The 17,394-nt window shown below is 44.2% G+C and overlaps 1 protein-coding gene and 1 long non-coding RNA gene across 2 annotated transcripts; both read left to right on the plus strand.

The window, feature by feature from the left end:
- Positions 1–557: 557 nt before the first annotated feature.
- On the plus strand, positions 558–4,023 carry LOC148640226 (uncharacterized). The gene is made up of 2 exons (XR_015930651.1): positions 558–1,593; positions 3,508–4,023. It is a non-coding gene; the product is annotated as an uncharacterized LOC148640226 (long non-coding RNA).
- Positions 4,024–7,240: 3,217 nt separating this feature from the next.
- Positions 7,241–16,545, plus strand: psmc4 (proteasome 26S subunit, ATPase 4). The gene is made up of 11 exons (XM_088620582.1): positions 7,241–7,344; positions 8,741–8,839; positions 9,452–9,638; positions 10,086–10,232; positions 10,941–11,050; positions 11,629–11,722; positions 12,205–12,372; positions 12,716–12,792; positions 13,500–13,668; positions 14,750–14,805; positions 15,668–16,545. Exons 1-11 carry the CDS (start codon positions 7,309–7,311, stop codon positions 15,779–15,781), a joined length of 1,257 nt encoding a protein of 418 aa, XP_088476708.1. The 5' UTR covers positions 7,241–7,308; the 3' UTR covers positions 15,782–16,545.
- The last annotated feature ends 849 nt before the right edge of the window (positions 16,546–17,394 follow it).

The following is a 17,394-nucleotide window of genomic DNA, read 5'->3' on the forward strand; positions in this document are numbered from 1 at the left end:
TTTTGTAATTATTGTGTGGCCGGCTTTGCTATCGCGCGATGATCACACCAGTAACAGTCCGCGAGAATGCACGGTCTCGTAATTACGTAATTGCCGATCTATCAAATTAATATGAGTACATTCGCGCATGCTTCATCGATAATTGCATTGTCGTTCACTCTCTTTCAGTTCTAAGCGTTGGAATCGAATCCAAGTCAAATCCGTCCTTGGTTTAAGGATGTGTCTAGACGGTTACAACTTAGTTCTCATTCTGCAAAATGTGGCGTTTCATTATGAAACTAAACCCCGGCGGAAATTCAGTCTGCGCGCATTTTGTAGCGCCGGACTCACCAACCACTAACCCACAGTTCAGCCGAGCTCTCGGTACCTCGGTACCTTGGTGCTTCATTGCACAGTGCAAGAAGCGTTATGATACTCTCTAATGATCATTGCAATCTCGTAATTACGAGATATCTCAGGATTTTTTTTTCCCTTGATGGCAGCGATGCTTTTCCCCCATACCCCCCCTGGGGAAGGCCTTTAAAACTGCCCAGATAAGCAGATTGGGTGAGTGTCAGTCTCTCGATACCGCCTGGGTAACCGAGCTCTGTGCTGGAGCGACCTCCTTTGGTATACAGACGTGCGCCGCGCTGTTATGGCAACGTCTGATACAGACAAGAAAGTTGATCTGTGTTCGTTTCATCGGGATGCGAAAGAGTTACGTCGTTTAAGAAACTAAACACACGCAGCGGCCTAGAAACGCGTGTAAATAAACCACAGTATGGTACATGTAATGAGGAAGTCAATTTTGCATGAAAGCGCATATGCTTCTAAATATGATTGTACTGGCCTACATAAGCCGCGTTACAGTATGACGACACGACACGTTGTATTATAATTCAATCTAAAACTGTGTATTATGAAGAAGGGATTTTACAAATGGAAAAAAACACCTAAGGATCAATCATTTTTCAGAGCGTTGGGGAGCGTCTCCAGCTACATGCAGCTCTTCTGGAATTCCGCTCGATAACTCCTAGTTTTCCATGTGCTTTATTAATTGGTCTTTTTATACGTGCGTTGTGAGTGGAAGGATAAAGACGTAAAAAGCTGGGCACGACAACTGTAAACGAAATTAAATTTCTCATACACATGGTTTATATTTACAGTATAGCCAATTTTAAGAGAGGCATCAATATTTGCTTCAGTTTACATATTTTTGCTTACAATAAGCATATTTTCCGCATTGTAATTAGAGCTGATTAGTGGCATAATATTATTATATTTGCCTGACTGCATGAATGACCACATAAGCAGTGTTCTTAGAGAGATGCTTGAACTGGAAGTTTTAACTTGCATCTCATCATCTCTCAGAGAATGGTTTATTTTATGTTAGCACAGTCTGACGAGGTTAACACCTCAATCATTAGAACTGACGGGACATGACAGTTTACCATGCAGTTACATCACAAACTCCCTGACATCATCTGTCTCCAAAGTTCTAAAGCCGATTTCAATTCTAAACAAGTATATGTTCAACATATATTCACTTCATAAATCTCATAGGTCTTTAAGTGCAGGAGGTTGAAAACAAGTTTTCTTTATTTGTCTTTCAAGGTAAGTCAACTCAAACTCTTCAGCACATACGTAGAAGAATATAAACACTTAGATTACAGATACGTATGGATAGTGCAGCTATTATCATGTTCTTTATTGAAAGACTGAGTGCAGCATCCAATACAAAAACAGAGTCTGTGATTTGTGTTATACATGTGCAAACTTGAAATCTCACTGTCAGCTTATATACTCTCCGTTACAGCAATGCCATGAGGACATTTTATATATATCAAAGTGCATTCTCATCTGAATAAAATACACACAATGTATTATTGTACATATTGTGTAAGTCCTCTCAATTAAGTAAGACATTTTTTTTTTTGCTAAGTTAGTAGGAATTATTCTGGGATTGTTAATAAGTTAGCAAACCTTTAAAATCCCTTATCAATGTGAATTTGTTTATTTTGTGTTAATTTTGAAGCAAGCATTGAACATAAACCCTTTTCTAAGGTTTTGTGAGAAACAGGAAAATATTTACCTTTATATTTAATTCATATTAGTGGCTAGACCCTAAGTGTTGGTCCTGTCAATTCTTACAGTAGTTTAGCTGATGTGGAACAAAATGGATCCCTCTTTAAAGTCTGTAGCCTTGTGACTAGATGCATAAAAGACTTGAAGTGTTTTTCATTACGTGATACTTGCATTGAGGGGGTTGCACAAAGCAATTGAACACATTAAAGCTAATGCCCTGGTTCAGACTTTATTACTTAAGGCATTTAATTCTTGAGGCAATATATATACACCAGGAATTTCTCACTAGGGGCTTTACAGGGATTCTTCAATAGCAAAAACAATGAGTGGAGGCCTAAGTTTAGTTGCAGAAACCATCATAAGTTAAATGGCTCCTTTAGGTTTCAGATGAACCTGGAATCAATATTCTCGATCACATATTTGGGGCAGCACAGTGGCTCAGTTCTTAGCATTTCGGCCTTTTTCTGGGGTGCTATCTGTAGGAGTTTTTTATGTTGTTCCACTGAGTTTCCTTCGGGGGCTCTAGTTTCCTCACACAACCCAAAGGCATATCGGTTGGTTAACTGGTGTGAGTGCGTGTTGGTGTCGGCACAAACAATGCCCAATCTGCATCCCATCCAGGGATGTGCTGGTTTTTGCTGGGATAGACTCCAGCTTCCCCTGCAGCCCTGTATTGGATTAAAGCAGTTAGAAAATGGATGGGGTCCATATTTAACATTAATCCAGTTAAACATGGATGGCACCATTGGTTGGCAGTGCAGCCCCAAGAACTCTGTAGCCTGGGGATGTGTCTGTGCAGAGTTTGCATGTCCTTTCTATGTGCATGTGTGTTTCGACTGGGTGCTCCAGTCTCTTCCCACTTCCCAAAGACCTTCTGGCAATGTTTGATGGGCTGTTCTAAATTGTCCTGCATGGACCTGAGATGGACTGGCTTTTTATCCATGGCAGAAAGATAATACCCTCTCAGTACCCCCTAGTGCCCTGTTCTATCACAATAAGGTCTGATTTGCCCCAGTGATCACCAAGAGTATGTTACCAAGAGATGAATAGTGTTAAATCAGACATCTCCATCCCTGGTGAGCAGCAATCTTGAGATTCCTATAGATCAACTTTAATTTAAAGATTAGGAATAGTTGTTTAAGCAATTAATCAGTTAAGCAAGTAATGTTTCAGTGACGAGAATACAAGTCTCTGAGACTGGGGCTCCCTAGGACAAGGGTGGGAGATCCCTGAATTAAATGCTTCAGGTGTTTTATGCATTGAGGCCTCACAGACAGCCTAGCGTGTACCACTTAAGCAAATGACTGATTAATCAGCATTCAAAGCTGAGCTGGAGCACAAATAAAAAGACTCTGTAGCTCCCTAGGTCATGGTTGTAGAGCCCGAGGTTAAGGGAAACCATACTTTTCTTCAGTTATAAAAAGGAGCTCTTAATGTCTGTAGGTCTCCCTCCCTTAAGATGGCACAGCGTCCTCAGTATCAGCTCTGGCTGCCCTGTCCACCTGTGGACGACTTCCTCTTCGTCCTGTGGTGCAGTATTTTTCCTGGACAGCGGGTTCCAAGGGGCGAGGACTTGTGCTCGTCCTTTTCCCAGATTTCCCAGATTTTCCCAGATTCCCCATCGTCTCTTGGCCTGTACAGCGACTTTTTCGACCCCGCGACCAGTGCTCTGCCCGCCTCCCAAGACAGTGCCCCTGGTGGCGCCCGGGAGTCCTGCAGCCTGCAGCTCCGGTGCTTCGATTCGTGGGCGGACCTGGAGACCGAGGTCAGCCGGTGTGTCCTGAGTGGCGCCCGCCGGACCAGCCCACCCCACCGGATCCCCGCCCCCTGCATCTCCCGCCTCTCGGACTACAGGACATCCGGAAACATGGGGGCGATTTCAACGAATGACTTCCTGTACCAGATGTTTGGGTTTGACAACCGCAGTTCCCGGCTGGTGCAATAAAAACCAAAAAACTCATTTATAAATTATAAAGTTGAGGTTTTTCTGTCTGTGGTGATCCCTGCACGGTAAAACCAGGCCTCAGCAAAGAAACTGCATGCATGAGGAAGAACACCAGGCACAAAACACTATACTGTAAAAAGGCGCTGTCCTTCGGATGAGACGTAAAACCGAGGTCCTGACTCTCTGTGGTCATTAAATATCCCAGGGTGTTTCTCGAAAAAAGTAGGGGTGTTACCCCAGTGTCCTGGCCAAATTTCCCATTGGCCCTTACCAATCATGGCCTCCTAATAATCCCCATCTCTGAACTGGCTTCATCACTCTGTTCTCCTCCCCACTGAGAGCTGGTGTGTGGGGAGCGTTCTGGCGCACTATGGCTGCCGTCGCATCATCCAGGTGGGGCTGCACACTGGTGGGGGTGGAGGGGATCCCCATTACCTGTAAAGTGCTTTGAGTGGAGTGTCCAGAAACGTGCGATGTAACTGCAAGCAATTATTATTCTATAAAATGGAACACACAAGCACAGGTACGGTAATGGCGAGTAGCTGGGGGTTGTGGGTCATGCAGGGGCTGTCTGGGGTGCAGCAGGTTGATACAGTATAAGCAGTTTACCAACATTAGCTGCTGTGTATGAATCCCTGTACTATGATAATGGTTCACTATGGATGAATATGGTCTGGCACACATACAAATGGAGCTAGAAGGAAACAGTTCTCTATAGTGGCATAATGAGGCTGGACATTGGACTGCTTCTTCAGCTGTGGACACCTGAAGAAGGCTCACAGCCGAAACTTTGTGTTTCCTTTCTTCTCTTTTCAGCCTGGAATAAACCTTTGACTTGTTCCTTTTCAGCTATGTAGTACATCTTTCCACGCGGGCAACGAAAGAGTGATCAATAATCTTAGAAGAGTTGTCCTTGTGAAATCGGTGTGACTGCCTACTCATTTCCAGCTGTACTCATATACATTTAGAAATATGTTTCCTAGGGATGGAGGGTGCCAGTATTATGTGAGAGACTGTGCAAACATATGCTGGGTTTTTCCCACGGTTCTAAGTAACACAGCAAACACTGAGAGGATTATGGAGTAGATAAGCTCTATTTGAGGATATCTAGCAAGACGCATGAACAGCAAAGTGCTGGATAAACTTCTGCAGAGCAATACGTAACAGAGCGATTGTAAACTACATCTTGTGGCTCAGGCGATGAGGAAGGAAGTATTTAAGACAACCAGATGCGAAAGACAGCCCTGCTCTCACTCTGATATTCTTAGTATGTGTCCAGAGTTCATTATGTCTGGATGAGATGAATTCCCCAATGGTAGAGAGAGAGAATTATTTCTAGCCCCTTCATCATCATTCGACAGAGGAACCATTAAAGTAAAACAATGGAGCCAATAATGAGAATTGGTTCAGAAATAATGAGTCATTAATCTAATTAAGAAAACTAAGCTGGAATGAAACCCAGAAGGCATCAGCCTTTGGGAATATGAATCAGATTCTGGACTAGACAGGTCATTTTAAGCCACTATGGTGAAGACGCTATGGCTTTGCAGGTCTATACATTCCATTAGTTAACCAAGCAGTTGTCTCAGGCGTCTGAGCTGTCTTACAGAAACCGAACCCTCAGAGGCTGCTTTCAGCAAAGTTGAAAAACTCCCACCTCAGCAGGATGGTGAAGCACAAGCACCACTGTCAAGCTAGTTACAGGCCGCAAGATGTATGATTTTAATTTAAAGACGCTTCTGCACCCGGGCACTTCCCATAAAAAAACAGCCTTCTCTCTAGAGAGCTCATTAAAGTTATTGCTTCTTGAAGGAGGCCTGTTTTTCTCCCCCTCCCCCCCCCCCTCCTTCCAGGAAAAGACGAGATTGTTTTTCTTTTTCTCTTTTAACACTAATCTACTTTCTTCGGGGCCAAGACGGGTGATATGGAAATATTATGCATAAAGGCACAATTTCATCCAATTGTACATTTCAGAGAATCTACCAGGAGACTCCAGATTGTTTCACCTAGATAAATAAGCCCTTACCCACCGTTTGGGCGTGCTATAGTTTGGATATGGCTGATTCATACCTGAGTTATTCATTATTGAGACACATTTGACAGCGGGCCATCATTCAATTTTAGCTTCAACTTCCTTTTTCTTTCATCAAATACCACCCCAATACTTCAGATGGGCTTCAGGCAGGCCGAAAAAAGAAACCCCCAAACAGAATAACTAAAAGCGTGATTGTTAGCAATTTAAGTGCTGTTCATAATTGTGTATGATGAAGCCAAAGTGTTTCTGACAAAGGCCAAGATATTTTGGTGAAACGACAACAACCCATTTCGCAGGTGTGCTGGTCGTCGTGGCGATATTCTATATTTTGATCACAAACGTGCTTAGAGTAAGGAAATCCCCAGGCCTAGTGATCCATCTGAACCCGGTTATTCAGAAAGAAGTTTGGATTTTGGCACTGCTAAGCTTAAGTGCCAACATTTCCCCCCCGTAAGTTCATTTTCAAGAGTGTGTATTGCTGTATTTGCTAATGGAAGTAGCAGTTTTGATGGCAAATATTTAACACTCACAAAGCTAGTGAGAAGCTAGGCACTCCTGTAGTGAGTTGCATTGTACAAGAACGGTTTGGGAGCAGCCCATTGTCTGACAGAAAGGAGTTACAGGGTGATCAGGTCAGCCCAGTCCATCATCGGATTACAGCTGCCCTCTGTTGTGGACATTTTTACAACTCGCTGTCTCGGGAAGGCTGGAAGTGTTGCTAAGGACAACAATCGTCCTGGTTTCTCACTTTCTCTCCCCTGCCCTCTGGTAAGAGTCAAAGGAGCACAAAGACATGAACCTCCGGATTCAGAGACAGCTTCTTCCTGCAAGCTGTCAGAGTGCTGAATTCCACCTCTACCACTGATTCACACTGATGTTTATTTTTGCACGCTTTCATTTAAAGTTGTGTGTTATTTAATTTTGTTGTTGCTGTTGCCATTGAGCATACATGCAAATAAGCTTTTCATCGCATAAACTGAAACAAATTTAAATATATTTTAAGGCCAAATTAGATAGTTGAACATACTCTTGTGGCAGTGATACCATTAAAAAATGACATCATTTATATTTAGAATAATACAGATTAATCTGTGACTAAGGTAGCTCTGCTCTGCCTTTGATCAATAGCCTCTCTCATAATATTTTTTACGGCGCTGTAGAAATATGTTGTAAACTACAAGCCCCACAATGCAACGCGTTCCCGGACAGTGACGGTACTTCCGGGCCGGTATGAGTTTGCGTTAGTCGAACAGGCGAAACAAACATGGAGGAAATTGGTGTGATAGTAGAAAAAACTCAGGTATGTAATTTCTGTTTAATTTCAGAAAGCGCCTCTTTAGAAATCTACAAGTAAGTTGTCCGAAGAGTATTTTCAGCGGCCACGGAGACCCTTCAGTCCTTATTTAAACAGTACCGTTGCTGTTTACTATTAGTTGTTTAATAAAAGGTGCAGATTCATTCAGCTAGGCCTGACAGTTGCAGAAATATATTTGAATGGCCTTCTAGGTGTTCAATAATTGTTTTACTATCTTCCTGTAACGTCTAAGAATTAGCAACTTTTTGGAAATGCTGATCGTAGTTGTATGTGTAACATGTTCATTGCAAACTTAAATTACTTACAGAGCGATATTCCTGAACAAAGACGACGTCAAAAATCGCTTTATCTCCTTAGCAAGATTTTATGTTACTCTCTGTATCACTGCTTAAAGACCTCAGAAACGTTTTAAAAAAAGATACTGAAGAAAGGTGTTTTTGTTTGAAGTATTTAATAACCGTGTCCATTAGAAACGTGTTTTGTTTCGCCACAATTTAGCTTGAAACAAAAATGATGTATTCGAATAGGATAACTACAGTCTGCGTCTTGGGAAGTTTATTTCCAGCAGGTGTATTCCGTTTAAACGAGGGATGATTTTAATGCTAAATTTACAATTTCATTCTGCATCTTTGTGTCCAGATTGTCTTCATACAATTCTGCGTGTTTTGATGCGGATATATATAATATATAATATATAGTATAGATAATTTGAAATGAAATACAAACACCCTGTTGCTCCCTGTCAAGGACTCCAACTGGCCATTTCTAATTGGATCAACACGCAGTAACTCATTAAACTGCTTTTTTTTTCATAGGGTGTTACGTACAATGTGTTTACAATATTAGTTGGCCTATTTGGTAACTGCAATGAAAAAGGATTTTTAAGTGTATATAGCTTAGCATGTTATTTTTGTTCACCTCAATATAGAAAAGATATTGTGGCTCTGGGATCTGTCCAGAGGAGAGGGATCAGATATATTCTGGGGCTGAAAAGCCTACTGAATCAGGCTGCCAAAGTTTTTCAGAATCGGCGAATCAGGAACCAGAAGACAAGTGGAATCTGTATAGAGGTATATTTAAAACCAAGTACAGGAGGCACCACCTTACGCCAAGAGCTGTGGGAGCGTGGAACAAGTCTCCCAGCTCTGCTGTCAAAGTCAGTACCCTGGTCTCTTTCAAAAAACACCTGGATGAGAACCTTGGAGTACTGAGCCAAGGATTACCGAATGGGATTGTTAGACTGGAAGGCCTGTGCTTTTTTTAAAACTTATTATGTGCGAAAAGGTTTTTGACTTTCATTCTGCAGGTGCAAACGGCTGTTTGATCACTTGCGCTCAGTGCAGCCCAGCCTGTTGTGAGGTGCGTGTCTGTGTGTTCGCAGGATGAGCTGCCCCCCTTGTCCACTTCCCGGCCACAGACTGGCTTGTCCTTCCTGGCGGCTGAACCCGAGGACCTGGAAGATCTGTACACCCGCTACAAGGTCAGTCTGCCTCCCGTCTCCTGACCCCTGCTGCCGTGGCGGCTTCTGAAACACCCTCTGTCCACACAAGCCCAGTGGATGAATCAGTTGGACAGTGTGGTCCCAGTTTGATCCTGCCTGACTGGGAGCAAGGCCCACTCTGCCTCAGCTGGGCGCAGCACTGGAATATCACACCTGAGGAAGGCTTCACAGCCGAAACCTTGTGTTTTCTCTCTTCTCTTTTCAGCATGGAGTTAAACCTATTACTTGTTCCTTTGCAAACTAGTTCAAAACAAAATGCAAGGTTTGGGGTCATTGGGATGTGAAATTCTGCCTGATCTCCTTCACAAGGACGGCAAAGCACATGTGCTAAATGTTGAATTTTAATTGCACAAGCGGTCAAAACCGTAGACGCGGCCCTTAGAATGTTTTTAAAGTGCAGCGTGCATTTCTTTGGCCAGACACAGAAACCGGCCGGAGATGACTAGTAAAATCAGTGGAATCGCGTGATTCCTTCTCAGAATAAGCTGACAGAGAGGCAGTAGGTGCGATCCAGCAGGGTCCTAATTGGTCTGTCCTGGGTTGCTCCAGTGTGTGCACAATACATTTTCCCAGTTTTTCTCTGCTCCACAGAAACTGCAGCAGGAGCTGGAGTTCCTGGAGGTGCAGGAGGAGTACATCAAGGACGAGCAGAAGAATCTGAAGAAGGAGTTCCTCCACGCCCAGGAGGAGGTCAAGAGGATTCAGAGCATCCCACTGGTCATCGGCCAGTTCCTGGAGGCTGTGGACCAGAACACGGCCATCGTGGGCTCCACCACCGGTAAGCCACCCTCACACGGCTTTTAAAATGCACGTTTTTGCCTGATCGCCTCTAAATTAAATTTACAATGAGCCCAGACATCCCCAGTTCATGTCTGGCCATAATGCAGCATGCTGGTGCCAAATAAAAAGAAACAAAGTTGGAAAACAATCATGAGGCTGTATATTCAGTACATAGCATCTAAAAAAAAACAAAACAAAGAAAACAAGTCAAGCATTTGCAACTAAAATAAGACCAATCCGTGTGGCAGTGAGAGATACAATGCAGGGTAGAGTAAACAGAAAAGGAAAGGTTCACAGTACCTCGATCTAACCCGGACAGTGGAATGTGTGTGTGTGGTAGTGGTTATACTGACAGCAGCACGATGGCTGGTCCAATGAGGAAGAGATTGCAGAAACAGAGTGCTGCCGTCATTGTGCAACGGCCCTGCTTCTCCTTTCCCGTCAGGGTCCAATTACTACGTGCGGATCCTCAGCACGATAGACCGGGAGCTGTTGAAGCCCAACGCCTCAGTGGCTCTGCACAAACACAGCAACGCCCTGGTGGACGTGCTGCCTCCCGAGGCCGACAGCAGCATCATGATGCTCACATCGGGTAAGCGCATCGTGGCGATGGGTGGCAATAACGGTTCACCTGGTATTAATACAAAAGCCCATCACTGATGGGATGGTGTGGCCTCCCATCTAGAGTGAGGGCGGTCTTGTGCTCTTTCTGTTATGACAAGGTTTGTTCTGGCTGCTGGCTGCGTCCTTGGTAGATCTTAGCCCACTCGAAACTGTCACTTTTTCCGATGCAGTGGGTTTCTCATGAAAGCAAATACTGTTTTGGAATGTGCACCTTTGTGGATCTTAGTAAGGAAAATCATTTTCCTGCTGGATGTGGTATTGTTGGGACGTTTGATGTTGCTGTTTCCCCTGAGACAGAAGCTCCAAGCCAGTATCCTAGTATGGTGACCATTGCACTGTGCTGTAGGAAGTTCCTTTTTTCTCCCATGATGTTACACTATTTTCCCTGACCACTTCTCTTGAAACATCAGACTTCCCTTTCGGAAAGATGACACTTGCTTTGTCCAGAGCTTGGGATAAATTTCAGCACAGGTTTTCACACTTTGGTCTTCCTAATTTTCTGCCTGTTTTTAAATTGGCTGAGTGATTTCTCCATCTAATCTGCATTTCTCTCACCACATGCTAGAAGTGTTGCTCGCTCTGCTGTGAGGAACACAGTGAATCTCCCCCTCCTAGCTAAAGTCAAACACTCTGGGAAGAGGTGTAGAATAGTGCATCTCTCTTTCTCCGTGTGCAGATCAGAAGCCGGACGTGATGTATGCAGATATCGGTGGGATGGACATTCAGAAGCAGGAGGTCAGAGAAGCTGTGGAGCTTCCGCTGACGCACTTCGAACTCTACAAACAGGTACAGCGCCCAGGGAAGGAGAGGGTCGCTTGGCAAAGCAGTGCCAGAGATGGGAAACTGATCCGAATTTTCCACTGTTAGAAGACTCCACCAAGCCCCTCACCTGTCTCAGCCTGGCTCATGTCACTAGCTGACTGTGACTGGGATTGTCCAAGGGGCTGTGCTGCTTGCAGGTAGCATGTATTTCATCCAGTCAGGGATGTTTGGCTCCTGGTGACAGTGCCCTCTGCAGCCTCCTGGGCTCTTGCAGGCATAAGATCACTTTATTGGCCATATACAATTTCTTGTATTTTACTTTACCAGTCATGGCCTCCTAATACTCCTCAACTTTGAATTGGCTTTCATCACTCTGTTCTCCTCCCCATTGAGAGCTGGTGTGTAGTGAGAGTTGGCGCACTGTGCCTGCCATCGCATCATCCAGGTGGGGCTGCACATTGGTGGTGTCGGAGGGGAGTCCCCATCACCTCTAAAGTTCTCTGAATGGAGTGTCCACAAAAGCGCCGTGTGTGAGGAATAAGATAAGTAAAAGGCAAAAATCGGGGCCTAAATACCCAAGTGTGTGTCTGTGTGTGTTCCAGATCGGGATCGACCCCCCTCGTGGAGTGTTGATGTACGGACCCCCGGGCTGTGGGAAGACCATGCTGGCCAAAGCAGTAGCTCACCACACGACGGGTATGACGGCAAGAGTCATCCCTGTTATGCTCTGTACTGTGCACTAGGTAGACCACGTGCAGGTGTGCAGGTGTGCAGGTGTGGTCTTCACAGCGTAGGAAATGCCCAGAAGTCTGCTTAAGAGGCTTAACTGTATCGCTTAGGGGAGATGACTCTCAAGACAGATAAAAGGAAATTGAGTCCTTTGAGGCTGAAGAGAGGATTGGAAAAATGTCAGATTTTTAATAACCCTAATAGGTGATTCAGTTCAGCAGGATGCAGTGTGAGTAACTAGAAACTGCTGGCTAATTCAGTTACTATCAAATTGCAGGACGGACACCATTGAAAGCAGTGATTGGTTTCTGCAGTGTCCTTCCTGTAAATTGATAGTAGCTGAGTTAGTTAGCAGTTTCTTGTTTCTAGCAGTTGATAGAACTGGAAAAAGAACCAGTGATTGTCTTTGACTCTTCTCTTACGCCCCCCTCCCCCCCCCCCCCGATCAGCGGCCTTCATCAGAGTCGTTGGCTCAGAGTTCGTTCAGAAGTACCTGGGGGAGGGGCCGAGGATGGTACGCGACGTCTTCCGGTTGGCCAAGGAAAACGCCCCCGCCATCATCTTCATCGACGAGATCGACGCCATCGCCACCAAGCGTTTCGACGCCCAGACAGGAGGTACGTCTTCGCTGCTCGTCTTCGGTGCCTCTTCCCCAAGAGCAACAGGCAAGCGTCCCCTGTGATCTATCATGGGGATATTGCATTATTCCTAAGTGCCGAGAGCAAGGGCCGAGTTGGAAACTCTTATCGGGATGATCAGAGGCTTTTAGAGGAAATCCCTAAGCAAGATTTTGTCCTCCTAGCTGCAGCAGAAATCGGTTAAGTTCTCGTCAACGCTGTGAGTGTGAGTGCCACAATCCATATCTAACACAGTGAATTCCAGGTAACAGGATGCGTCTAACACTCCAGTCAGTCTTTAGCCATTGATCTAATGATTCACATTTGTGTTTTTTCATCTCAGCCGACAGAGAAGTTCAGAGGATTTTGCTGGAGCTGCTGAACCAGATGGATGGCTTTGACCAGAATGTCAACGTCAAGGTGCGCACGGCCCAAACCGACTTGGGAGTTTTTAGTTTAGTGCCAAAGGAAAGACCTTTGCTCTTTAAATGTCATTTTATTTTGATTTTAAGAAATTAATTTTAATTTAATCATTTTTAACTGGCTGTCGGGTGTAAATCTGTGTGTATAATAACGATCTAGAAAGTGGTTCCCAGTCCTGGTGCTGGTGACCCACACTCCTGCTGGTTTTCAAACCATCCCACCTTCATGAGATCATTGAAGCCTGAACTGATCTAAGAAGTCCACAGTCTAAAGAGGTGCTGGTGGGGATAGTGGGCTCCTGGGGAAATTGGCCCTGGTGTGAGTGTGTACACGCCAGTATCTATTCTTGTCTCTGCGTGTGCCTCGCAATGGACTGGCGTCCCGTCCCGAGTGTATCCCGCCTTGCATCTGTTGCTTGCCGGGTTAGGTTGTATCTTCCCATGGATGGATGTGTAGCATTTGTTTCAATAATGCAATCAAGGGTCAATTCATCAGTTAGTACATTGGAAGCATCTAAGCTACGTTATTGCTTGGACTGGAAGAGCCATGGCTGTCCACATCTGCATTAAAGGACCCTTGCTATGGATGGTCAGGCTAATTTTTTTCCCTGTGCCTGCGGTTAGTTCATGGTGCATTTCAGAAGCCACTGTGAGTGGCCAATGGCAGAAGGGATTTGACCCGTGTCTGACTGCTGTCTGCCCCAGGTGATCATGGCCACGAACAGAGCAGACACCCTGGACCCAGCCCTGCTGCGGCCTGGCCGACTGGACCGCAAGATCGAGTTTCCCCTGCCGGACCGGCGCCAGAAACGCCTGGTCTTCTCCACCATCACCAGCAAGATGAACCTCTCGGAGGAGGTGGACCTGGAAGATTGTATCCTAACTAGAGAACCCATCGTCACTCACTTCTGTTGCTTTCCAAAATCGGATTCACAAGCTTTACTACATAGCAGCCATACACTTTTTATTCAACACAGCAGGCCACACAGACCCATAATAAAGGCAAAATTCCAGGGACTTCATCTTTATAAATTTAATTTGTTGGTGTTTTTTACCATCTGCGTCATAATGCGTCTAAAAAAATCAACCTTCAGAACCTTAGGACAACATAATCATCCTGTCCAACACTAGTTCTGTTCTTTTTACAAGAATAAGAATCTTTCTGATTAGCATCCGGTTATGAAAGATGTAGTTTGTGAGGTATTAGAAAGATTTTAGTGTTTTTTATGTTGTGAGCCACAGTCCACCGGGTTTTGAAGGTTACCATTAAATAACCAATGTATAATTATATGATGCAACTCCTTTCTGATCATTTTAACAGGTGATTTGTTACATTAAGTGATTTATTGAGCATTTAGATCGCTTGCTTGTTTTGTAAGTTACTTACAGGTGTTGCCAATCTTTAAAATGGGCAAACTGTAAGACTAGCTGGATTGAGGTTGCCCGGGACAGGAAGGACTGGAAGTTTGAACTGGTTAATATCGGGACATGTAGCATCCCTTCAAAAATTCTACAAAGATCTGTTATAATGTAAAACAAACTACCAGGCAGCTTCACAGCAGTGCAAGGTGAGAACCTCATCCCAGGTGAGAACCGGTTGTGGCAAGCAGATCGTATAATAGTTTTATTCCAAATTAGTCAAGGTGTACACAAGCAAAAAAAAAAAATGTAACACACCAAAACCTTTCAAGCTATAGTACAAAGAAAGGGGTTCAAGCAAGCTTTAAAAAGCCTGTTTTATGAGTCAGTTGGTTTTGGGTTAAGAGCTGGAGTCTACTCAAGTCTGGATGTGGAGACCCATCCGTGCCTCCTGTGTGTGGAATGACCTCGGTGTCCACTTACATCTCCTGGCTGAGTCCCTCCCAGACTGGACTGGAATCCAGAGCTCCAATCCACTGGGACAACCAATCTCCTGTGTCTTGGTTTCTGTTAGCCTTCTTGACCTGGTTCTTCAGATGTAGCACGTCCAGACAAGATATCAGGTGCCGATATTAACTCCATCTGTCAGGAGGTAAGTTTTTTTTTTTTGCTGCAGGGGAAGATGTCTTCCCCGTGTTCTGAAAGAATTTGTAGGGACTACAAGTTTTAACCAAGCAAGATACGTTGAATATTTTCTGTCCTCCCTGCTTGCATTTGTGTATCTTTCAGTTGGTTAAATTGGCCATTTTTAACTAAAGAGTATGTGATTTCAAGATAGCTTTGCTTTTTTCTTTGTATCCAGTGGCAGTAAACAATATCCTCTCTGTAAGGAAAAAGGAGACACTGCTCTGCCTGTTCTGTATTTTTAAAATTTACTGCTGCACCAACTTAACAGGTTTTATTCCACATAACCTGGTGACTATTATGCAAATCTTAGTGTGCTCAAATCTGAGTTTTTGTTAAATTTAAAAAAGCCTATTTGTCTTTCTAACTGATGTTTAGATGGTAAGGTTTTTTTTTATTATTCTCTACCTGAAAACACAACTTCATTACAAATTGTGCACGAGAAAGCAGATATCACACCAGACATGGCAAAAAAATCGAGTAATATTTCAATGAATAGGAAGGATTGATCACTGCTGAAATGCAACCAGAGGATACACAGTGAAATGAAAGTCTCTGTGTGGCCTGTGATGAGCTGGCGTGCCATCGTCCCAGGCTGTGTCCTGCCTTGCGCCCACTGCTTGCTGGGATAGACTCCAGCTCCCCTGCAGCCCTGAATGGGATGAAGTCCTTAGAAAAAGTATGGATGGATGCAAAGCAACAAATTGATTTAGAGCTGTGAACATTGAGTCGTAGAAAAGCTCTTTTTCTTTGACGTCCGCAACAGGCTTAATTGAATTGTTCATGTTGCAACAAGACTAGCTTAACACGCTTGTTCCCTTTTTACTCAGGCTGGCATGCTGGCTGTGAGAGAGAACCGCTACATTGTGTTGGCCAAGGACTTCGAGAAGGCCTACAAGACCGTCATCAAGAAAGACGAGCAGGAGCACGAGTTCTACAAATAGAGAGCCGGGCACTCCCCGACCGCGATTTAAGAACAGCATCCGGTTCGCCTGCGTTTCAAGTCTGAGCGTTTTGTGCGGAAGGGGGCTGAGCTCTTTTCCTGCAGGGGTTGCAGGTCTTTCTCAATCCCTGCAGGAAAAGAAGGATTCCTCCCTCTTAATGGGTGTAACTACTGGTTTGACTGGAGGAGTTGCAGCACTTTCACTCCAGTTTGAAAAGGCTTTGAAACGGGCCTTTTCCAGATGTTGAGTTTTCCCTGGCATCTTCTAGGGAATTCTCATTCCCTTCAAGCAAGTAATTAAACCCTGAAATGAATTAAGACCTACAGCTGGAAGAAAAGCCTGACGACCTTGCAACCACTTTTCAGTCGACGCATTAAAAGTCCAACCTCATACTTCCACTGCTGAGTAAATAGGACTGTTGTAGGGATGTTGTACTTCTGTCAATTTTAGCTGTTTGGGGTACAGTACAGTGGAGGAATGCTATAGGTTTGAAGTATGCCATCGAGGTGATTTCTCGGTACCAGTGATCGCCTCATCGATACAGAGTACGTTTGTATCATTAGCAGCCTTTACACTATATGTTGCCTGCAGAAAATGAACAAGTATGCTGTATTTATTGATGACTTGGAACACAGGATGTGGTGCATTCCTGTCGTGTGATATCAGCCATTTCTATCAGTAGGTGGTGTGTTTGCTGCTCTATGTGATCTGTGCAAAAAAAGTACACATTAAAGTGTTTTCAATAAATCTTACTTTGGTAAAAATTGTTTCATGTACCCCATTATATTACCCCTAGGTACTGGCAACTCCAGTTCTACAGCATTTTTTTTCTGGTTGTCATTCTTTCTCGGCTTTAATGACCTATTTCACTGGATATACAGTCATATAAGCTGTATTTCTCGCCATCTTCATGGGGCGCTTGTTTAAAGCTGCATAACAAGGATGTTGCATCATGGGTTTTGCATCTGCTTTTCCCTCATTCCAGTCTGGCTATGCTTACCTGTCTGTCGAATGAGAATATCATCAAAAGAACTAAAATAACTTGTCAGAAGAACAGCTACCCTGCTCCCAAAGTCCAGCTCCTGTCCTTTGCTTTTACCTTGGTAAATGCCTGAAAAGAACAGTAAGCTACAGGAAACAAGTGGAACTGCTGATTAAGGGCTAAGTTAGAACAAAAATCAGCAGACTCGCAGGTGCTGCAGGACCAAGATTGAGAACCACTGCCTTAATGTTTAAATGTGTAATGAGCAGAGACCCATAGAGTATTTTACCACCTGCTTACTAAGCAACTCTTTGATCTACTGTAGTGGTGATATCAGCATTGACAGCTTGTCGCAGACTTCCACATCCTTTTCAATACAGGGGATCCTTTATTCCTGTTCACTCCTGTTTGCAGCTGCTTGATCATGTTGCAAAACGTGAATTTTGAGTCCGTTGGACAGCAAGGCATGTAGGGTACGAGCGTTCGTTAAAACATTGTGTTGATCTGTGTTTTCTGCCATTCTTAGGCATTTTCCTTTTGGCTCGATTTTACGAGTGCACCTGTAGTGCAAAACAATGTCATTCAGCTGCACAACTCGAGTGCAACGTCAGTAAGGGAAAGGGTTCTGTAT

This window comes from Lepisosteus platostomus, chromosome 26 (assembly GCF_059453375.1).
Source record: "Lepisosteus platostomus isolate fLepPlt1 chromosome 26, fLepPlt1.hap1, whole genome shotgun sequence".
NCBI classification, from domain to species: Eukaryota; Metazoa; Chordata; class Actinopteri; order Semionotiformes; family Lepisosteidae; genus Lepisosteus; species Lepisosteus platostomus.

What these genes read in the sequence shown, in the direction of transcription:
- psmc4 (XM_088620582.1), top strand. Translation starts at nt 7,309, where the DNA reads ATGGAGGAAATTGGTGTGATAGTAGAAAAAACTCAG. An exon ending in ATCTGTACACCCGCTACAAG is followed by an intron (nt 8,840 to 9,451) that starts GTCAGTCTGCCT and finishes TCTGCTCCACAG; the next exon opens with AAACTGCAGCAGGAGCTGGA. An exon ending in TTAACTCCATCTGTCAGGAG is followed by an intron (nt 14,806 to 15,667) that starts GTAAGTTTTTTT and finishes CTTTTTACTCAG; the next exon opens with GCTGGCATGCTGGCTGTGAG.